At 40.0% G+C, this 23,568-nt stretch overlaps 3 protein-coding genes across 16 annotated transcripts in view; all 3 read right to left on the bottom strand.

The window, feature by feature from the left end:
* Window positions 1-10,040: 10,040 nt before the first annotated feature.
* LOC109864872 (fibroblast growth factor-binding protein 1) lies at window positions 10,041-11,774 on the bottom strand. Its single transcript, XM_020452895.2, has 2 exons — window positions 11,676-11,774; window positions 10,041-11,524 (listed from the first exon to the last, which is right to left on the bottom strand). Exon 2 carries the CDS (start codon window positions 11,505-11,507, stop codon window positions 10,839-10,841), a length of 669 nt encoding a protein of 222 aa, XP_020308484.1. The 5' UTR covers window positions 11,508-11,524; window positions 11,676-11,774; the 3' UTR covers window positions 10,041-10,838.
* A 648-nt stretch (window positions 11,775-12,422) lies between these two features.
* On the bottom strand, window positions 12,423-15,581 carry LOC109910171 (fibroblast growth factor-binding protein 2-like). The gene is made up of 2 exons (XM_020509307.2): window positions 14,547-15,581; window positions 12,423-14,244 (listed from the first exon to the last, which is right to left on the bottom strand). Exon 1 carries the CDS (start codon window positions 15,536-15,538, stop codon window positions 14,555-14,557), a length of 984 nt encoding a protein of 327 aa, XP_020364896.1. The 5' UTR covers window positions 15,539-15,581; the 3' UTR covers window positions 12,423-14,244; window positions 14,547-14,554.
* A 2,666-nt stretch (window positions 15,582-18,247) lies between these two features.
* The window catches only part of LOC109864858 (prominin-1-A), a 112,351-nt gene continuing 107,030 nt past the window's right edge, over window positions 18,248-23,568 (bottom strand). For 4 of the 14 annotated variants that reach the window (XM_020452867.2, XM_020452868.2, XM_031798410.1 and 1 more), the window contains 5 exons: window positions 23,121-23,144; window positions 22,629-22,697; window positions 21,238-21,341; window positions 20,627-20,659; window positions 18,248-19,949 (listed from right to left, as the gene is read on the bottom strand). In XM_020452867.2, the coding sequence (XP_020308456.1) occupies window positions 21,272-21,341; window positions 22,629-22,697; window positions 23,121-23,144 (163 nt within the window). In that variant the 3' untranslated portion in view covers window positions 18,248-19,949; window positions 20,627-20,659; window positions 21,238-21,271. Of the gene's footprint in view, window positions 19,950-20,626; window positions 20,660-21,237; window positions 23,487-23,568 lie in introns of all 14 variants that reach the window. The other 10 variants (XM_020452870.2, XM_020452872.2, XM_031798411.1 and 7 more) reach the window with 5 other exon arrangements.

Genomic DNA, 23,568 nt, shown 5'->3' with positions numbered 1-23,568 from the left:
CCGGTTAAATAAAGGTGTACTCAACTAGCCTACCCGGTTAAATAAAGGTGTACTCAACTAGCCTACCCGGTTAAATAAAGGTGTACTCAACTAGCCTACCCGGTTAAATAAAGGTGTTCTCAACTAGCCTACCTGGTTAAATAAAGGTGTTCTCAACTAGCCTACCCGGTTAAATAAAGGTGTACTCAACTAGCCTACCCGGTTAAATAAAGGTGTTCTCAACTAGCCTACCCGGTTAAATAAAGGTGAAATTAAATTACATGTAAAAATGTAAATAAAGAAAAATCCTCCAAAGCAACTGGGAAACTTCCATGGCAGCCATTGTTGTCACCTTACAATAGCTTGCTACACAACAACTTCTGAGTGAAAGGAAGCACCATCCCCAATCGTCCTACAGTACACCACCGTGCACACACTTGTCATTACTATGACAACTAGCTTAGCCTTGTTAGCAAATGACTGATGTCTGAACACACACAAATCTGATTTGGCCACTTGTAACTTGCTAGTTGGACAGTCACTATTCCGAAACGGATTTGAAAAACAAAACTGATTTGAGTGCAGTTTGAACAAAGCTTTACTCCTACTATCCTAATCCTCTTCAGATTGTATTGTATAATCACAAAAACAAATGCCCCCAACAAATACCCCCATATTTTATTCCATTTGACATTTTGTCATATGATCCCATGCTATAATTATTTGCATAGCCCCCATTGACTTTATTCCAAGAAACCCATTTGAACCAAATCTAGAATTGTTATAAAAATGTGACCGATTTTCACTCAACAGAACACATTTTCCCAGTGACAGAATTAAACATTCAGTTTTGATAGTTCATTTAGCACGTTTGATCATGATGCTAGTTACTCTGTAAAAAGAGTCAACAGAGACTTTCCACCCGCTCACCTGATGCATGTTGAGTATTAGCTATGTGTTGTGATTGACTTCTGCTTATTGCTCCTTCGGGTGCTACACAGTAATATCGCCTTGAATGACTGATATGTTGCTAGATAAATAAAGGCTTGGCATGTTCCTATCTACATGTACCTTTTACCATGTGTCCTTCCAACATTTTTGATAAGTTTTGGGTGGGTCAAACATGAATGATCTATTTTAGTAAAGGGTGGCTGGGTACTCCTTCATGAAATGACATAATTCACATCCAAAGTATATTATTTGAATGCAGGAATCGGTTATTTCCTGAAGAACATGAGTTTTTTATAGATTTGTGAAGTACAGTTCAAGCTCAGGTCAGCCTGATAAACAATAAACAACGGAACAAGATTATTCCGTTAATAGCTAGTAGCTCGTAAATAGCTAATTATAGGTGTGGCCTTTGGCCTACATGGCATGGACAGTTAATAGAGTTACATGGTAAGTACACTAACACCCCTTCCCCATTGATCCAGGTATGACCATCTTAAAACAATTCCATATGTTAGCTTAGTAGAACCCCCCCCCTTTTAGAGTTTTAAAGCAAAATAGAGCTATGGAACTGTATAAAAGTGTTTTATTACAGTTGCACCAGAACTGCATTATTATAAAACTATCTGGTTTGCCTACTACTTGAGGATGGCCACAATGTCAGCAGTGACTGAGAACATGTACTGTAAGGGCATTGTAGAGCTTTCAGACTAAGATACAACTTACAGTTTCATTTAAAGTTAAAAAAAATGTATCAGGCACATCACTTAGATCTTGGTGTCAAGTATAATATTCCTCAGCCTTGGCAACAGTTACCCATGTGGCAATACCATGCCCTAAAGCACTGCAAGTAATGCAGCAAGTAGCCTTGTAGTTTTAGAATTTTGTTAGGCTTTTTGATGGGTCTCAATGGCCCTCTTACTCAGATCTTATACGAGAGACTACCTTCTATGGGTTTCTAGTCCTACTATCAGTCTTTTACTATCTGGCTTTTTATTTTATTACCCATGGTTTTTCTTTTGACAAATTAGTCTGGACACCATTTCACCAACTATTTTGGGGATCAATTCAACACAACTTTCTCTGCACCCCTGTATAATTCTACATTTGTTGGCTCATTTCCATGTATACTAAATACTGTACCTACCATTCCTCTCCCATCTAATGAGCCCAACATGCTGCGAGAGGAAATGTGGACAAATATCCGAATCTCCTATATTTTACTCATGCCTCCGGTCCCAGACATGCCCATTAAAAGTTTGTTGAAGATTGCCAAAGGTTTTACAATATAAAAAGGTACAATCTGTAAGATGTTGTGCTGGTAATTTAAACAAGGTATGTTTATCATGTTGATCTCACAGACCTTGCATCCATAGCTCTTTCTAAGAATTTGAGAGTGGTTATATTTCCCCCGTTTCCATTTCTCTGCTTACCAAACAAAGTGACTGTAAGGCTGCTGAAATTGCAGATTGGGCCTTTAACAAATTACAGAAATCTGGAGGGCTAATTTGAACCACATCCTAAAGTACACATGTATTATATACTCATGTCTACATGAAGCACTGTACTAGATTCACTTTTGTACCTTCTCTGTTTTTCCAGGGAGCATGACGAGGGATTGTCAAGTGCTGGTTGTGGGTCATGTAGGTGCTTGTCTGAGTGTGTGGTGCAGTGTGGGAGTACCTGTAGTGACAGAAAAGTCTTAGAGATAATGACTCCTAAAGAGAGAAAGGGTCTCTGCTTCCCCTCTGTTTTTTTCTGACCACATTTTTGGGGGTTTTGTTATTTTTTTTGTAGTGGGGGAGGGGTTACAGATACATTATGCATTTCAAATAAGTTCAGAAAACCTCTACCCATAGGCTGACACTCAAAAACCAGACAAAACCCTCCCCTAACAACCCTTCCCCATGGGCCCGAAAGCAAAGAAAGTAAAAAAGATTCAAATACAGTATGGATGGATAGATAGATGCTGTATGCACACATTTGTTTACATCCCTATTAGTGAGCATTTCTCCTTTGCCAAGATAATCCATCCACCTGACAGGTGGCTTATCAAGAAGCTGATTAAACAGCAGGTGCACCATTTGCTGGGGACAAAAGGCCACTCTAAAATGTGCAGTTTTGTCACAACACAATGCCACAGATGTTCCAAGTTTTGAAGGAGTGTGAAATTGGCACGCTGACTGCATGAATATCCACCAGAGCTGTTGCCAGAGAATGTAATGTTCATTTATCTACCATAAGCCGTCTCCAATGTCGTTTTAGAGAATTTGACAGTGCGTCCATCCGGCTTTACATCCGCAGACTACGTGTAACGACGCCAGCCCAGGACCTCCACATCCGGATTCTTCACTTGCAGGATTGTTTGAGACCATGCACCCGGGCAGCTGATGAAACTGAGGAGTATTTCTGTCTGTGATAAAAATGTATTTATTTCACCTTTATTTTACCAGGTAGGCTAGTTGAGAACAAGTTCTCATTTGCAACTGTGACCTGGCCAAGATAAAGAATAGCAATTTGACACATACAACAACACAGAGTTACACATGGAGTAAACAAAACATAGTCAATAATACAGCAGAACAAAATAAAACAAAAAGTCTATGTACAGTGAGGGTAAACGAGGTAAGATAAGGGAGTTAAGGCAATAAATAGGCCATGGTGGTGAATTAATTACAATATAGTAATTTAAACACTGGAATGGTAGATGTGCAGAAGATGAATGTGCAAGTAGAGATACTGGGGTGCAAAGGAGCAAGAAAAATAAATAAATAAAGTATGGGGATGAGGTAGGTAGATAGATGGGCTGTTTACAGATGGGCTATGTACAGGTGCAGTGATCTGTGAGCTGTTCTTACAGCTGGCGCTTAAAGCTAGTGAGGGAGATATGAGTCTCCATCTTCAGGGGATTTTTGCAGTTCGTTCCAGTCATTGGCAGCAGAGAATTGTCTTTGGGGGTGAACAGTGAGATATACCTGAGATATACCTGCTGGAGTGCATGCTACGAGTGGGTGCTGCTATGGTGACCAGTGAGCTGAGATAAGGCGGGGCTTTACCTAGCAGAGACTTGTAGATAACCTGTAGCCAGTGGGTTTGGCGATGAGTATGAAGTGAGGGCCAATCAACGAGAGCGTACAGGTCGCAATGGTGGGTAGTGTATGGGGCTTTGGTGACAAAATGGATGTCACTGTGATAGACTGCATCCAGTTTGTTGAGTAGAGTGTTGGAGGCTATTTTATAGATGACATCACCGAAGTCGAGGATTGGTAGGATGGTCAGTTTTACGAGGGTCTGTTTGGTAGCATGAGTGAAGGATGCTTTGTTGCGATATAGGAAGCCGATTCTAGATTTCATTTTGGATTGGAGATGCTTAATGTGAGTCTGGAAGGAGAGTTTACAGTCTAACCAGATAATAAAAGCTCTTTTATGGGGAAAAACATCTCACATGACTGCGCTCCTGCCCAGTCATGTGAGATGCATTAGTGTCACATCCTGATCTGTTTCACCTGTCTTTGTGATTGTCTCCACCCCCCTCCAGGTGTCATCCATCTTCCCCATTATCCCCTGTGTATTTATACCGTGTTCTCTGTCTGTCTGTTGCCAGTTTGTCTTGTTTGAGTCAACTAGCTTTTTGTGTCTCAGCGCCTGCTTTTTCTAGTCTCTCTTTTCTTGTTTGACCCTTGCCTGTCCTGACTCTGCGCCCATCTGCCTGACCACTCTGCCTGAGCCTGCCTGCCGACCTGTACCTCTGCCTCCCTCTGGATTACCGACCTCTTCCTGCTTTGACCTTTCTACTGCTTGCCTCTGTTGGAACATGAAACCATTGTTTATTCAACGTGGTCTGCATCTGGGTCTTCCCTTCATACCTGATACATTAGAGCCTAATGAATTTATTTCAATTGACTCATTTCCTTATTTGAAATGCTTTTTTGTTGTTGTGTGTGTGTGTGTGTGTGTGTGTGTGTGTGTGTGTGTGTGTTGGGCTTTAGCCAAAATTATTCTTTAGAGTCAAGTCTATTAGTCCAGGCCTCAATTTTTCCTTGAATGGCACCATTCATTCTTGCTGTTGATAATTCTGAATGGCGAATTGGGAGAGAGTGAAGTGATTGCCAGCTAAGATATATTTTTTTCAATCTTTTTTTGCAGAAGTGCTGCCTGCCAGCATTAACCATCTCTGATTGAGAGATGCAATGCGCTATCATCGTTAAGTAACAAAGTTTCAAAGCATTTAATATTTATATTCATGTACTTCAGAAATAATTGTGTAACTTTGCCCAGTAAGTATTTAAATGCAGGGCTCTGCCATCATGTGGAGGAATGTGCCTACCTGGTTTAGGGGACACAGTGAACAGTTGGGCGTTGGGGCTAATCACATCGTAAAACGTTTCCTTTGTGTTAAATACAGTCTGTGAACAAACTTCAAATGTATAAATTGATGGTTTGGATTACGGAATGCCAAGGTCATTTTTCCAGATGCTTTTCCAGTTAAAAGGTTGTTCCAATTCAATTAGATATGTGCACCATACTTTAATGGCTAGTTCAGAATCTGAGCTTTCCAAAAGTTGTTTATATATTATAGAGATCAGTGCTTTTGGGAGCCCAGATAATGTATTATTTATATTACTATTATCGTTACATAGTTTGGTAGTTGGGTTTCCCAAGGGACTTCATAGGCCAGCATAGCTGACCTAAGTTGTGCATAAATAAAAATAGATTTGTCTGGTAATTTGTATGTCTTTCAAATCTTGGAATGTTCTTGAACCATTACTGTCCATGATATCAGCAATTGTACGGATTCCACATTTGAACCATTGGGCGGGATGCAAAACACCCCCCCTCCAGATCACACGGCATTATTGTGAAATATTGGAGTATGGGCATGCTGTTTTGGTTCCCAGTTACATTGTTTTTTAATTTGACAAGTTGTGTGAGCAACAATAGGACCAACGCTTAGCAGTGCTGAAGAGATACAATATATCAGTGAAGATCCCCTCTTCCAGGGCAATAGGAGACACCATATGTCTCTATATACTCAGCCAGAGTGGAAAAATCATGTATAAATCAATTTAGGATGGGACAAAATGCTAGTGCCTGGAAATACAATTTAAAGTTTGCTACTGGTAGTCCTACGTCTTTCCCCCATTTGCAAGTTTTAATTTTGAAACAGCACTATGGATTTTATCCCAACAGCCAGAAGGGGGAGACAAGGGAAGCATTGAACTACAGAAATTCAGCCGTGGCAATATTCATTTTAACATTAGATATTCGGCCGGTGAAAGTAACTGGGATATTAGTCCATCTACTGAGGTCGAATTTAACTGATTTCAGCGTTCTGTTAAAGTTTCTGGCAATGGTTTTATCTAAGGGAGGAAATATCTATTCACAAACATTTCAAAATGGGAAACGATTGGGATTAGATAAGTAGAGATGGAGTCCTCCTTCAGGGTCTTGAGAGGCAATAGGGCAGATTTGGTTAGAATCATTTATTTTATAACTTCAGACAGAGATGAATTTGTCTACAATCTTCAGGACAGGTCAGTACTACTAAGATACTGACCGGTTGCATCCTCTACAACCAATGTGATCATCTTGAAGAACAATCTGTCCTTAAATGGCCATGTACTCTTATCTCCACCAGACACAGCCAGAAGAGGACTGGTCACCCCTCAGTGCCTGGTTCCGTCTAGGTTTCTTGTTATGTTCCTGCCTTTCTAAGGACTTTTTCCTAGCTACCTTGCTTTTACATCTGCATTGCTTGATGTTTGGGGTTTTATGCTGAATTTCTGTATAGCACTTTGTAACATCTGCTGATGTAAAAAGGAGTTTTCTAAATATATTTGATTGATTTGGAGGGTTTGAGATACCTTACCTTATCCAGACAATGTACCATGAGCGTATAACAAGATAGCGTGATTTGTTGAATTGAGAGTTATTGATGGAATTTCTTTCGATTGTTGAATTGCCTGGGCCAGGGGCTCCATAGACAATAGAAATAGCAGAGGTGTGATTGGATCACCTTGCCTGCTACTTCTAGTTATTCTGAACAGAACAGGTATTGCCTGTATTCCTGCTGTATCCCCAGCAGGAATACCAAACCCAAAAAAAAAGGGTCTAACAAAGAGTCACTGACCAACAACCGAAACGAAACAGGTGGGGTTTTAGAAGGTGTTCTGAAAGACACTCATGGGGGTGTCCACTGAAAGTTTACTAGCAAGAACTGGAACCTAAAAGACACCCACCATGAGCGCTCACAAAATTTTCCCAAGAAGAGGCAAACAAAAGAAAAACCAACACCAAACTTAAAGACAGGAAGCAAACAAAAAGGGTGGAGAAAAACAAAAATCAGGGAAATCGGATAAAGGATTGTTTGTATAGAACACAAAATAGGGAGAGCCAACTAAAGGTGTAAAACCTCCGCATCTATCAAGAGCACTGGGTCAGCCACTCTTAAATAGCACCTGGGCCAGCACAGGTGAAACACCTTACCACTAACGAGACGGCAACAAGCACAGGTGTAACACATACTGACTTACGAGCTGACACCCATCGGTGCTCCCTACGTGCTAACGAGCTATACATCCAACCTCAAAACATAAATGGAAAAACCAAAGCCTGTAACAACTATGGCTGAAGGACTGGCATATAGTACTTTAATCATATTAATACAATTGGAGCCAAGTCCCATATGTTCCAAAACTGACCATAGATATGATCATTCAAGTCTATCAAAAGCTTTTTCTGCGTTCTTTATAGAAACGAGAGAATCTTTGGTTAATTCATTTTGGTTCTCATAGTAATTCATCTGATTCAGACTCAATAGTTGCAATATCTGCTAATTGATCATTACTCCGAAGCTTGTTAGCCAGTAGACGACTGGGTTGATTAACATTGAAGTAATTGTTGAGTCTAACTCGATGGATTGCAAATTCTGCTGTCTGTCATTTCAATAGATTTAGTTGTGTCTTGACTTTGAAAAGAGTAGTCGCTACCTTGTCTGAAAAAAGTGTTTGTTGAGAACACTGTCGTCAACAACTTTTCCAATTCTAATATCTTCTATCATTTTGACAAACATTTCCAAACAGTTCAGTTAATTAGTAAAACCTTCAATACATTTATTTATAATGTACCGCCCACATAATTTTGTGTTTTTGTCAAGCAAGTATTTTCTTGTTTGGTAACCTCAATATTTCAAAGACCATTTTGACAAGCTGGGTCAGATTGATGATGGCTGTCAATGGGGTAATAATACAGGTGACACACAGCTGTGCCCTCTACTTCTAGCCCCATATCAAAACATTGGTAATAATGCCACTACTGTTTGGGTCACTATGTGGGTGGAGACCCGGCTTCAAATACTATTTGAAATCATGTTAATACTTTGAGCGTTTGTTTTAGTCTGCCTGGAGTGCTAGGTGGGTGGGGTTTGCATTTTTGGATCTTTTCTATTGGTTCCATTGAAACTGGCAAGCTCAATTGAGCACAGCTAAAGTTTCTGAAATTATTTAATATAGTATTTGAACTCAGGTCACTGTGGGGGATGTCTCGTCAACAGTTTTTCATGTGGCAGTGACCATTTGACCTCCAACCCATAGATCAGTCAAAAAGAACAGCTGGCCAGTAGCAAGAAGCCAGTCAAAGGAGGACAGTAACTGGAAAATGACATGTTACATGTGGCATGTTTGTAACTGGTTTTGTCAATAGACCTAACTAATTAACTTAATGGACCCAAGTTATATCACTGCACTCTATAATCCTCTGTAAACTGGTCATCTCTGTATACCTGTCGCACAACCCACTGGTTGATGCTTATTAATAAAACACTCTTAGGCCTCACTCCCCCTATCTGAGATACCTACTGCAGCCCTCATCCTCCACATACAACACCCATTCTGCCAGTCACATTCTGTTGAAGGTCCCCAAAGCACACACATATCCCTGGGCCGCTCCTCTTTCCAGTTCGCTGTAGCTAGCGAATGGAACGAGCTTCATCTCTTCATTCAAAGACTCAATCATGGACACTCTTACTGACAGTTGTGGCTGCACGTGATGTCTTGTTGTCTCTACCTTCTTGCCCTTTGTGTTGTTGTCTGTGCCCAATAATGTTTGTAACATGTTTTGTGCTACCAGGTTTGGCGGCTACCGTGTTGTGTTGCTACCATGCTATTGTAATGTTGTCCCCGCAGGAGGCCTTTGGACTTTTGGTAGGCCGTCTTTGTAAATAAGAATATGTTCTTAACTGACTGCCCAGTTAAATAAAGGTTCAATAATGTAAAATATATACATATGGGTTTATGAAAATACTAGGAATCCGAGAACCTTGTAGTATAGTATAATGACAATAAAAATACCAAGAAGGATGACTAATGAAAAGTTATTGGACCAAGACGAAAGAACCATTGAAGAGTAAATGATATCGTCAATGAATAGGGTTGGGGTTCATTCCATTCAAATTCCTCTCAGTTCAAAGAATGATTGAAATCCAATTAATGGAGAGAAAAAATGTATTCAAAGTATCTCCCCTTGATTGTCTGACAGCTATATTATTATAGTTATAGCAAAAATATCCATTAGCTATCAAGCACAGTTATGTCATTTCATAGACCTCATGATTGTGTGTTGTTGTAGTGTTCTACATGAAAGGCGTAGCTAAGTGTCATGGACTAGTATTTAGAACATGTCAATTGTATTTCACCTTGGAAAAAGGCCATGGAAATCCAGTAGTCAGTGAAGGAATGTAGGATAAATATTCTAAAGGAGCACTCTAACTGACTTGGTATAATTACAGAGTAATTACCCAACATGCTCAAACTCCTTATCTTTCGGCAAATGCAGTGGAGTATGCACATCCGGGGTGTGTGTGTGTGGGCGTGCGCGCATGAGCATGCGTGCATAAGTGAGTGCATTGCAGGGTGGTACGGAATAATACTCTGTCTGCCAAGTAGTAGTAAATTATATAATAAGCGTTAGTCATTCGAAAATAATGAGGATTGAGTAATGCAATACACCATTGAAAATAATAATGACCTAACTCCTGTCCACCCTCCTAGAAAGAATATGATGCAGAAATGCTTCAACTACAAGTGCATATAAAATGAAGAGAAGAGTTGAGTACATAGTATACAAAATATTTATTAAGTAGGCTACTGTAGCTTTACAATGAATACAACACCTAGCAAAAACATTTCAAATGGAAAAGTGGTATGGATAGTATGAGTGCCGTTACATGCACACAATAATGTGATTATTGTGGTTAGTCAAATTAATATAATGGTTCGATTAAACCGTTTACATGCTTTGCAAGAAGAACGAATTCCCTAATAATCATGTTCACATGGACACATCTGAAATAGGGTTACCAGATGGCACTGATAAATGCAGCAAATCGTCAATCAAAATAAACGTTCTACCACAGCGAACATTTTATTTTTGGGAATAATATTTGATTCTGAATTCGAACGTATAAAGTTTGTATGTGAAAACTACTTCTAAGACACTCCGCTCACACTAAAAAGGGAGGCTCGATCGGCTGGTGCTAGCACATTCAGATCAAATACACCGCTGGAACACCGTGTAAAGGTGTATACATGCCCCAATAATTCGAAAGATTGCTCAGAAAACAACGTGTTTTAATTGGCGTATGTTGACTTAGATTTTGACTTTACGGCGACTAAAACAAACAGGGTAAGGGGGTTGAGTGACTATTGTAAAGTCCGCCTACTGCCATAATCAGTTTCATATCAAATTATTAGTGTGCATGTAAATGTACTCAACAATCTGTCTTTAAACTAGGTTCTCCTCACAGTCCATCAAAATACATTCATATTCGCGATTAGAAGTAGCAACAAGTGTTAATTAGTTTGTTTATGACAACCAATGGGGAGAGTGGGAATGTAAACGCATTTCTTTTACGTTCAACAATCATCATTCTGGACCATGGAGAAAAAGAAAGTACACAAACTCGACCACGAACCCGCGCAATATTCTTCCGCCAGTCTCTTCTTATCAACTGTGCAAGATTTGGCACCCGATGGGGAGACATAAGGAGAAGAATGTGTCTGAATGGTAGTCCTTGGAACAACATCTCTGGGTGTATTGTTAAGTTTGAAATGGGCTTCCTTGGGAGCTTTTCTGCACATTCCTGCTTTAATCAAAGCGGTGGAGTCCAAGCATAATTTCTTCTGTTTCTTTAGAGCACGCGTAATCTGTTTCCAGTAGGCTTTGGCGTTGGACTCGTACCCAGGGCAAGTGGCTGGTTTGGCCACATATTTGCAGTCGAAACTTGTTTCCCCTTTTTTGCAGTTCACGCCAAGCACAAAGGCATCATCACCTGTCGCAACCCAAGTGCACTGCGTCTTGTCTTTGGTGGAGAATTTGCCCTTGAAAACACCCTTTCCTCTGGGGCTGCTGTCTTTATTCGCTGGAGACGGGACGGAGGGCTTTGGTTGCTCTCTGTCAATTGGTTCCCCTTTTTCTTTCTCCTTCATCCCGCTTTTTTTGGATCCTTGACATTTAGCAACCATAAGCTCCTGAGATATGCAGGAAATAACCAGCAAGACGGCTAAATTGGTAAGGAGCGCCATGTCCCGCTAAAAAATATCTGCAGAAATGGCATAGTTATTAGTACAGTAGGCCTCCAATTCAAATAATTGGTACTGTAGCCTGTTACAACATGGCAGCAGAGAAGATTTATGGAGGATAATGGCAGATAATATTTAACACAACATAAGTGGTTATTTTAGTCAGCTCACCTGTGGATTTGGGAAGATGGAAATTATTCAATTTCGTTATGACACCTGGGGAACGTGCATGTGGCATTTATAGAGCACAGACACACCCACCACCCCCTTATTCCCCCACGCCACACACATGGAACATGGGCCTAAACACACACACACACACACGCTTGTTTTACAATAGATTCCCATTCAAAATCCTATTTTTCCTTACCTTAACCCTTAACCTAACCATAACGGTAACCCCAAATCCCTAACTCTAATAGCAACCCTATCCCTAATTGTAAACCTAACCCCTTAACCAAAAATAGTAATTTTACTTGTCTTGTCTGGTTTGCTTAATATAAGGAATTTTGAATTATTTATACTTTTATATTTTAACAATTAAATGCACTTTTAAAACTTAAGTATATTTAAAACCAAATACTTTTAGAATTTTACTCAAGTAGTATTTTACTGGGCGACTTTTACTTTTACTTGAGTCATTTTCTATGAAGTTATCTTTACTTTTACACAAGTTTTTCCACTGCTGGTAAATGCACCCATGAACTGTTCCAGTAAAAGTGCAGTGAGCAACGAATTGAAAAAAATATATATTTAAAGAAGTTGATACAACAGCGCCACTTACTGGAGGGAAAAGAGACACAGCACCTCTAAAAGGGTTGTATTTAAGACAGAAAAACATTGTAGTCAAAAACGTTTTGCCTGCTGGTATTTAAAAAATTGCGAGAGAAAGGCTTTAAGGAACACAGACACACTAAAAAGAATTAAGAACACACATTTATTTATTACATACACATGTCGACATTCATTCATTGATTGTGACCGTTCAGTCCAATGAACCAGTGGTAGAGCTGAATATGCCAGTCTACTATGTAAATGACACAACCTTATGCATTTCAATACATGGTTTCTGGTGATACAAACGTACACATAAACAAACATACAAAAAAGGCCAAACCAATGGCGTATCTGCCTTAGGAGAGACCATTATAGGGTATCATAGGTTTGTCTGACACAAAAACCAAACTGTAAAAAAACTGTCACCAACAGTAAAAACTGTCACCAAAATGAGTACCATGTGAAAGACGATGGATTTAATGATCTGTCCATACCACACATTCAGATATGGATGCTTTTAGTTGTCATTGTGACCCTTGGAATTATGTTTTTGGTATTGGTCTTGATGGAACTTAATATTAAGTAACCGGTGTCACAGCTTTTTTTTGTTTACAAAATGTTTTGGTCAAAGTGTTACCTGAAATTAACATTTTTAGTTGGCACAAACTTAGCTCCAAAAATTAATCAATTTAAGATTGTGTTGCTCAAATTGTCTCATATGTTAATTCAACTAGAAATTATTATTTGAGTATCTTAACTAAAAAAGGCGGTGGAACTAATTGCAACAACTTAGATATTTGACACACATGATTACATTGTGCATGTATACAGTAATTCATATTCAACATGTGGGATTTGAACAACCTCTTGGTTCACAGCATGCCAATCTCCCTGCTATGCCACCATGCCTGTCAATGACTGTTTCACCTGTATTGGAACACTTTGCACTTCAGTAAGTAAATATCAGATCTGTTAAAAGTACATTAGAGAACAAATATTTTATTTATCATAGTGATTAAGGAGTAACTTGCTCCCGAGTGGCGCAGCGGTCTTAGGCACTGCATCTCAGTGCTAGAGGCGTCACTACAGACACCCTGGTTTGAATTCAGGCTGTATCACAACCAGCTGTGATTGGGAGCCCCATAGGGCGGCGCACAATTGGCCCAGCGTCGTCCAGGTTTGGCCGGTGTCTGTTGCCATTGTAAATAAGAATTTGTTCTTAACTGACTTGCCGAGTTAAATAAAGGTTAAATAAATTAAAACTTTAAAACAGAGTAACATGCCCCACCAACCTCAGACAACTATACAGAAAAACATCAAATTGCTGAAATAACTAAGTTAAATCAATGATGAGAGAAGAGTCAGATGAACTGATAATGGACACCGACATGGTGGTATAGCAGGAAGATAGGAATACCATGAACCAAGAGGTTGTGAGTGCAAAGCCCAGGAGATGACATGTTGAATAATAATGACTGTATAAATGAACAATGTAATGATGTATCGCAACGTGCATCAGATATGTATGTTGAAAACATTGTGTTAAAACCACTGTGTGTAACCAGTTACACACCTTTATTAGTTAAGGTATCATAAATCATTTATAGTTGAATGAACATATGAGACAAGTTTTCTAGAGTTGGAGCTAAGTTTGGGCCAACAATTTTTTTTGTTTCTCGAGGTAACACTTGGACTGAAAAGTTCAGTAAACTAAAAAAGACTATGTAACTAGTTACTTAATAATAATTTGTTGAAACAAGTAGATTTTTGTATTACAGTGCACAAATCATGGTGAAATGGCAGGCAGGAAAGTTCTTTGATTGACAGCAGTGTCAGCATGATCATTTCCGCAAAGAGGGTGTTAGAACTCTCTTCTACCATTTATCAAAGTCATTTTCTGGAAAATCACTCTGAGCACCTCTTTAGACAGACTTTTGAAGTAATCTTCAAAAGAAATCTAAATCTGGGAAAGAGGGAGCAAAAAGTAAATATAGTGAATAGGTTGACGTTTTCTACACTCAGTAAAATACTCAACATACTTTTTACAGACCTGAGTTCATTTCAGGTATTTGATCGACAGACATACTTTTTACAGACCTGAGTTAATTTCAGGTATTTGATCGACAGACATACTTTTTACAGACCTGAGTTAATTTCAGGTATTTGATCGACAGACATACTTTTTCATACAAATGATCATCATGATAATATACAATGCTATGACTACAATTAAGAAAATGTCAACAGCCAACTTTTTAAACTCACCTTCATTATTAGTTCTGAAACCAATCAATGACATAGGAACAGATGCCTTGGAGTGACCGCCAACAATACTCTTGTGCCAGCTGTTTGGCATTGCTCTTGACAGTGGGCTTGGTTGGTTTCAGAGCGGTTGGTTTGGGGGTCAGAAGCTTTTTTAGAACAGCTGTCTTGTTCACTGCTGGCTTGACTGGTTTTGAGCCTGCTGGTTTTGAGCCTGCTGGTTTTGAAGCTGCTGGTTTTGAAGCTGCTGGTTTTGCTGCTGCTGGTTTTGCCTGCTCAGGTCTGGATTGCAGTGAATTTGTAGGTGCTGGTCTTGCTTCTGTTCGGGCTTTTTCAGGTTTTGTAGGTGCTGGTCTTGCTTCTGGTTTTGCTGGCTCTGGCCTGGCTTTCTCTGGTTTAGTTTGCTCCGGCCTTGCCTGCTCTGGTCTTGCTGATTTAGCTTCAGGCTTGGTTGCGGCTGGCTTAGCCTGCTTGGTGAATGGTACCTTGGGGGTCTCTGGTTTTGCCTGGTTTGGCTCTTGGGCTTTCTCTGGCTTTTCAGGGATTGCTGCTGGTGCAGCCTCTGGCGTGGAGGAAGCAGAGAACACCATCTGTGCGTCTTCCGGTGCCCTCTTGCACATTTGAGGCTTGATAGCTTTGGGTGCCTGGCAGGCGTTTTGATGTCTCCTCAGGACCCACATGATCTGGGTGAAATAGTGGTGAGGGTTGTTGTTGTAGGGACGGCACATCTGGGGCTTACCCGTGTACTCGCACCAGTATGTTCTCTCGGCACCCTGGCACAATATCCTCAGCCGGGTGACATTTCCCTGGCCGGTGACACTCATGGTGCAGAAGTCCTTTGCCTTGTTGTTGAACTGGATGGGGTCCTCCCAGACACTCTTCCTGTTCTCTGCAGCAGCAGTAGCAGCACCACCATTGCCTGGGTTCTCATTCTGTCCCTCCACTGCCCAGAGACAGCAGGCGAGGAGCAGCAGTGCACCGGCCCGAGTCCACATGGTTATACCAGATGCTTGAGTGTGAGAGAGGGAGTGAGATTGGGACTGTAGAAGCTGAGGGTCCCTCTTGCTATTTATGGGCTTTGCACACAAAGAGGGCATTCAGGTGAAAAAAAGTCTGGGCTACAAGAGCCCTCCTGAAGAGGGGAGGAGAGTAGTGCCCCCCTCTGCAATGTGACTATAATTTATGCTTGTCTAGCGACTGTCAATGAATGCCAGGGCCACATGCAAAACCAATTGGGATGAAGCAAAATAGGCCGGGAACATTGATGCCCACACGTTTAACCAGGTTTTATGTAATCGCCCATATTATAAGCAATTTAGAACTACAAATGTTTAATTGAGAAATATGTCAAGCAAGACTTTGTGGACTTTATCGTTTGAGAACAATTCCCCAGACTGCCATTAATTTTGAGAAGCTTGGCGCACTGATGCCAACATAATATTTATCTAATCGTCCACCACGCCACTTTAATCGTTCACCATGCCAATTTTTTCCAGTCAGTTTTAGATACTGTTCAACTCAATACCACAACGTGTCTTAAAATGCTATCCTGCAAGGACATGTTGAATTGTTCAAGGTTCATTGCTGTTTTAAAGGTAGTTGAGGTTTACAACCATACAGCACAGCCTATAATTTCCTTCCAAATATAAACACAATAAAATCTGAAACTGGAGACTGGGGAGAAATTTGAGGGGAAAAAAATCCAAGAGGTTCCAAACAAATATGCATGTGGGTGGCGGTAGGTCAATCTAGCGTGTCACACAGGAAGTAATTACTGTGGCAGTTAAGAAAGAACAAGAATAACCCATAATAGAGTTGCTGACGCGAGACAACGGTATGTATGTAACATGGCTGTTTAGCAAGTGTGTGTGTCTGTGACATAGCAAGGGGGTAGCAGCACATGCCTCTTGCAGCTTTATTTTCCTTACGGGGAAGAAAAGGCTCCTTGTGAGTGACGCGGAATCTGTAATGTAAACATCCGATGCAGGTTCGCTTCACTTTGTGGAATTAAAGGAAGGGCCAGGCATTTATCCATCCCACTCTCTCCCTCTGCATGTTAATAGCTACAGCTGGGGCGGCAGGTAGCCTCGTGGTTAGAGTGTTGGACTAATAACCGGAAGGTTGCAAGATTGAATCCCTGAGCTGACAAGGTAAAAATCTGTCGTTCTGCCCCTGAACAAGGCAGTTAACCCACTGTTCCTAGGCTGTTATTGAAAATAAGAATTTGTTCTGTTCTTAACTGACTTGCCTAGTTAAAATCAAATAAATTAAAAGATTCTTTGCAGAGAGTGGAAAGAATTGCAAAGGTGGTGAACCAAAATCACTGCAGACAGCCTGAGGAATGATGAACTACAGTTAGGGTTGCAAAGGGAGGGTATATTACTGGGAACTGTTGAAGTTGACCAGTAAACCACCAGAATTTTGGTATCTTTCAAAGATTTTATGTAATCTATCACAATACATCTAGTGGCCCTTTTGGGTACTTCAGATTATAACAGGTGTCTGTCATTATCTCTGGTCCTGTGTGGCCTTATCACATCTAAAATATATGAAATAAGATGATTTAAAAAAATGTATTATGACAAAGCTGTGAAACATTATCCTAAATATAAACCATAAACTAAGGGAATACCATTGCTGTTTAATATGAGGGTTTCAGCATTAAATATCCTTTACTTAATTTTTTACACTTTTATTTATTTTACTATTTCAATATGTATTTGTTGCCAATGTTTTGTTGCCAAACTGGTGGCAGTTGTGAAGAAAAGTGGCTACTGTAGTTGAAAGAGTTGCAGAGTTAATTGAAAATTGTGCCATTGTTGATTAGATGCTTTTTCATTAATTAGGCTATTTTATTCTGCTATGCTTTATCTTGGCCAAGTCGCAGTTGCAAATGAGAACTTGTTCTCAACTAGCCTACCTGGTTAAATAAAGGTGAAATAAATAAATACAATTAAATAAAAGGCTATTTTCTTTTGAACAATATGGTCTCTCTACTAGAAACTCATGGACAATATAGACAGATATAAAAAATGAATACTATATATCATTTAAAAAAGTTATTCAAATATAAATTACCATTGTTACCATAGATTTTCTGTTAATAACAAAATTATAGAAGATTCCAGTAGCTTTGCAACCCTAGCTATGGTTAATAATCAAAATACAATTCCCTAAGATTTTAAATAGAATCAGCTTGAATGTATCCAATGACTCCCTCTAAAGTATAAACACATTACCCAATCTTCTTTAACCAGTTGCACATTTAGGGTGAGGGAGAAGTGGTCATGTGGTATGTGCGGACTAGAAAATTTATATCTGGTCTCCACAGATGTATAGTAGGTGTGGGTGCCAAATGACTGTGAAAAACGTCAAGTCCTCCTAGCCCATTGGAAAAGATGATAATCTCCTTTTCAAAATAGCAGGTACGTAATGGAGTACGCCATGTTCTATATCCGACAGTGGAAACATATAAGACTGGTCTTTTTGGTAATATCTCAAATGTGCCAGCCCACTGTCTCATGTCAAATGTTCCTGATCATATGTAGATAACGCTTTACACAAGACAAAGGACATGGTGTCCAAAATAGGAGACCCCTTGCCCTTAAACATTTCCCGTAACCTGTGTTTTTTTTAATTCGAGAATGTTTGGTTTCTCCAGCAGTCACTTGGTGAGACACATAAAAAAAAATAAAAAAAATGTGTACAAGAATGAAATGGAATGTTTTATTCACAATTTATACACTTTCAGATTTTCATCATGGGCACTCATTTCCAATGGGCACCAGCAGTGCCAACATTACCGTTTTACCCTTAAAACAACCAGTAAACATTGCACCCACTATCTAACCAGATGGTGCATACAAAATGTCTGTCTTAAGCACTCAGTAAAATAGCGTGTGATGTAATAAGCATACACAGGTAGCAGTCTGCAGGCATGTACTTAAGTAATAGTTATTGGGAAGTGAAGCTTCTGTCCGAGACGCAATGGGCAAGATCAGTTATGCAAACCATTAAGAAGTCCTCACTCCTCTCATCAACAAACCTCTACTGGCTTAATGCCATTTGATTGACAGCACATGGTAGTTAAGTAGGCTAATGACCCCCATCTTTACGAAGCAGACAGTGGTGGAGAAGGAACATAACCTGTAAAGAAAGTGAGAACAGATGGGTGATATTATCGGGGTGGCATGTACAGCACGTTAATGTTTTTCAGCATAATCCATCCGGGTGTCATCGTTCACTTTAAGCAATACATCTCTTATATACAAACAACTCTTCAATACATTTACCCTTCTGTAGTTCCATAGGTACCAATAGCTATTGTGGGATAAAAAAAGTATAATATTGAAACAATATACTATGCATAACTGTTAAACAACTAAAGACCTGAGACCTACAGTAAGAATAGAATTTGGCTTCAAATAGCAGTTCTCCACTTTAAGGTTTGACCACTACAATAGCCCAAAAAATATCTTGATTAACATGCCGTGTTAGTTTACTCTACATGATACTTTGCATTATTGTTAATAAATTAACGAACTAAGGAATGTTATAGTCTCCTGACATTTCTGTTCAGGTTCATGTGATATTCCACCTGTTATGCACTGATATGAGATATTTCCTCATATCTTACAAATATGGTGGTCATCAGTCAAAATTCTATGGTTAAACAGGTCTAACAGTCATCTGTCAGTATGCCTCAGCAATCATAACAACCTCTGTCTGTCTTCTAATGTTGCAAACATACAAAAGTCATGCTATTTTGTAATTGTCCTTATATTATTCAAGCACAAACATATAGGCCTACGATCCACGACCTTCAAGTCTTTTTCCACACAGAGGTTGTGTTTCAAACATCTCTCCCAATCAGTTAGTAAAACATCATTCAACTATGACAAGAAATGGAAATGTTCTTGTAACAGCTCTACATGACCTTCAAAATACCTTTTCAGCTGCTTTTTACAAAACACAGAAGAAGTACAAAAGGTTTGAGAGTACACAGCCCTCTGAATTGTTGTTGTGTCTGCAGTTTGAACTCAGCCTCGGCTCAGACTAATGTAAACACAGGCACAACAGACATATGTGTGTGGTGAAGGATGAAGGTCAACCGACACTGTCTCAGATGTACACCTTCCTTATTGTTCCCCAGGGAAAATCAAAGGAAGAGTTGATGACAACACCTTGTGTAGTGTCTGAGGGGGTCCTATTGGACACTGGATATCCAGAAGAGGTTGTGACTGGGCAGGAGGATGTTGTCAGTAAATAGATCCATGGAGATAGAGGAAGAGAGGGCCAGGTGAACACATACAAAAGACATCAGCTTCTTGTTAGGGGCTTCTTCTGCCAGTAAGGACATATTTTCTGAGCTTTGTCTTGTTCAAGGGGTGGGAAGTGGATGGGGTCCTAAAAATAGATGAAATATAATTCAACACTGAGTAATAATGCACTGATGTAAAATTATTTACACGGATAGCCAATAACGTGGTATGTTTCTACACGGATAGCCAATAACGTGGTATGTTTCTACACGGATAGCCAATAACGTGGTATGTTTCTACACGGATAGCCAATAACGTGGTATGTTTCTACACGGATAGCCAATAACGTGGTATGTTTCTACACGGATAGCCAATAACGTGGTATGTTTCTACACGGATAGCCAATAACGTGGTATATTTCTACACGGATAGCCAATAACGTGGTATGTTTCTACACGGATAGCCAATAACGTGGTATGTTTCTACACGGATAGCCAATAACGTGGTATATTTCTACACGGATAGCCAATAACGTGGTATGTTTCTACACGGATAGCCAATAACGTGGTATGTTTCTACACGGATAGCCAATAACGTGGTATATTTCTACACGGATAAACAATAACGTGGTATGTTTCTACGCGGATAGCCAATAACGTGGTATATTTCTACACGGATAGCCAATAACATGGTATATTTATACATGGATAGCCAATAACATGGTATATTTATACATGGATAGCCAATAACGTGGTATATTTCTATGCTAAAAGTGATCGTAGAAAAGACTAACAGTATATAAATCATATAGTGGAAACGTACAATCTAGTGTTTCAGTTCCAGTTTCCGATGACCCTGTAGAAGAGAAGATACTGTATCAGAAAATATTGACATTTATATGCATCAGATTTAATTGGATAATTCAGAAGCGTATTGCTTTTGCCATTGCGAGACTCGAGGGAGAAATGAAAGCAATGAAATGTGAGTTTTGAAATGAGAGAAGTGAGACTTTAGTCTTAAACTGTATAAGTCAATAGGAATAGCAAACACACCCAGCGGGTCTGGTCTACAGTAAGTTTACAAGTGGTTAGACACAAATACCATCAAACCATATGCGGTTTAAGGTTTATAAGTGATTCCAAAAACGGCAATCCTCACCGTGAAGACTTTCTGCAAAGTCAGTGAAGCAGACATAAAAGCGCTAAAACAAGCTGTGAAGAGGGGGTAGCATAAGAAAAATAAAGAAAATTATAGTGTCAAGCAAAGGATGAGACAAGAGAGAAGAGACTGTGGAAGCTCTGGAAGTTTTTCAGAGTGGCAATGCTATGCAGACAACCAGCAGGTTATGGCATGAAGAGAGAACAAGGCAGGGAGGATAATGCTGAGGAGGTGGATGGAGAGACGTCATCCCAGTGATCAGTGGTTCTCAGTACCTTTCTGGAGCCGGTCAAAAAGCCTGGCCTTCTCTCACCAGTCGATATGCCTAGGGGGAGCTGAAGCCCTTGGGAACCTAGTCATAGTGTCATAGGCAGGGATGCTAGAGGCACAGGGGTACAGAGATGGGGGACAACATCAATGGCAGGAACAGGGAACATTTGAGGGTCGACCATTTTGTAAGACCCTGCCTCTCGCTTCCAGGTCCTTCACTTGACGAGAGCAACGGGGCAGGCATTTCCCAAGACACAGAAAGCAGAACCACTCCATTGACACTTGCTGAGGGCTTGAGGCCAACCAGGGATGGCATGATGCATGCAGTCACCATACACATGCTGCATGTGCACTGAACTGGAGGAATAATAACCACTCTATCCAAAAAATGTCTATTGACTTTGAGACAAGCCAACCATGGTGAATTGCTGATTAATGGGTCGGTTGTAATAAGACAAGACAACCATGGTGAATTGCTGATTAATGGGTCAATTGTAATAAGACAAGACATCCATGGTGAATTGGTGATTATTGAGTTGGTTGTAATAAGACAAGCCAAACATGGTGAATTGCTGATTATTGGGTCGGTTGTAATAAGACAAGACAACCATGGTGAATTGGTGATTATTGAGTTGGTTGTAATAAGACAAGCCAAACATGGTGAATTGCTGATTATTGGGTCGGTTGTAATAAGACAAGCCAACCATGGTGAACTGCTGATTATTGGGTTGGTTGTAATATGACAAACCCTAGGTGGCAGGTTGGTTATTGTTCTTTTCCCCTTTCAGTCATTCTGTGGAGATGCTCTCTGTGTCTGGACACTGTTATAGTTTAAACATGTTGGCTATCCAGAGATGTCTTTTGTACATTTCAATGAAAACCATGCCGTTAGAGGTTGTTAGAAGAAGTTAGTCACATGAGCAGTTGTCTCAGTACCACACCAAAGCAGACATGCTTGCCTCTCTTTTAGCCTCTCTTTGAGCAAAAGGATCACATGTACATTCACAGCAGTTTTCCCAATTCTAAAGAAGACAAGACATGCAGGGAATTTTATGTCACTTGATCAAGTGCACAGAGCATGCAGTGGGTAAGTTAGTAATGCTCCAAAGGTCATGCCGAACCCAAAACACACAAGCCGTAAACAGTGGCCTAGCTACCTTGCTCACAACCTCCCAATGCTGGATCCGCAACAAAGCAGAGAGTCCAGCTGACCTCCAGATGTGTCTGAGGGGCTAGCCAAACCCCTAGGACATGCAGTGTCCCATCCACCTTATTTAACCATCTCACTGAGTGACTGACTGCCCCCAGGCCAACATGCCGCCCCTGCCCCCATCCCTCCCTGAAACATGCCATGCAAATTGATTATTTCCGTAGGCCTGCTTTATATTTAGTTTACCTTGTCATTACAGGGTTTTGGATACCTTGTAAACACTCATTATGATAACCATTATTACCAATTTCCATACTGAAACAAAACATTGCATAAAAAAAAACATGAGGTAAGAGACATGGCATGCTATCAACCCTCGGCAATAAAAGGCTTTTCTCTAAATAGGAATAGGATTCTAGACAAATGTTTCCATATAGAAAGTTGTGAACGTATAAACCACAGCATTTTATCTTACATCTTAACTTACAAAAACAGAGGTGGAATTTTGCTTTTGTAAGATAGTGGTTGTAAGAGCCCTTAATGATCAACAAGGGTAATTTCTTCAAGATAGCACACAAAGGAAATCCAAAATGATCCACCAAGAGATGCATTTCATAGCTAAAAATGTAAAACCAGCACCATGAGATCTATGTACAAAATCAACAGAAAAGCACAGATGTACCAATGAGATATACTGGAAGGAGAAAGGAGAGGTAAAATGGGTAAAATGAATCTTACGTTTTCATGGGAATTGTCTCAATGCTACAAAGATACAAAAAAGCAAAAATGTTAATGAAATGCACTAGAAGGTTTTGGGCACAATAGTACTGATCAGGTGACATCGATACACGTCATTGATCAAGACACTTGGTGACTTGTCTATGGCATTAATTCACTACTGTAAGTGCCTGGGCGAGGCGAGGGCGACTGAAGGATGCATAAAACGACATGAATAGCATTCCACAACTCTTAATACGCTGTTTGTTTTCTTACAGTGCAAAGTGCTTGACAGAGAGAAATTAAATGAAAAATAAGGATGAAGAATATGGAAATAGTAGGAATGGTTATCACAAAGTAAAATGCCAAGTTCCAGAAACAGATGAACTGCAAGGGAAAAGAGATCGAGACAAAGAGAGAGAATGAAGCAGTAGAAAGAGTTAGGTTACTGTAACTTGCTACTCCTATT

This window comes from Oncorhynchus kisutch, linkage group LG19 (assembly GCF_002021735.2).
Source record: "Oncorhynchus kisutch isolate 150728-3 linkage group LG19, Okis_V2, whole genome shotgun sequence".
Lineage (NCBI taxonomy): Eukaryota > Metazoa > Chordata > Actinopteri > Salmoniformes > Salmonidae > Oncorhynchus > Oncorhynchus kisutch.
The sequence above is the reverse complement of the archived record's forward strand: the minus strand, read 5'-3'. Positions and strand labels throughout refer to the sequence as shown.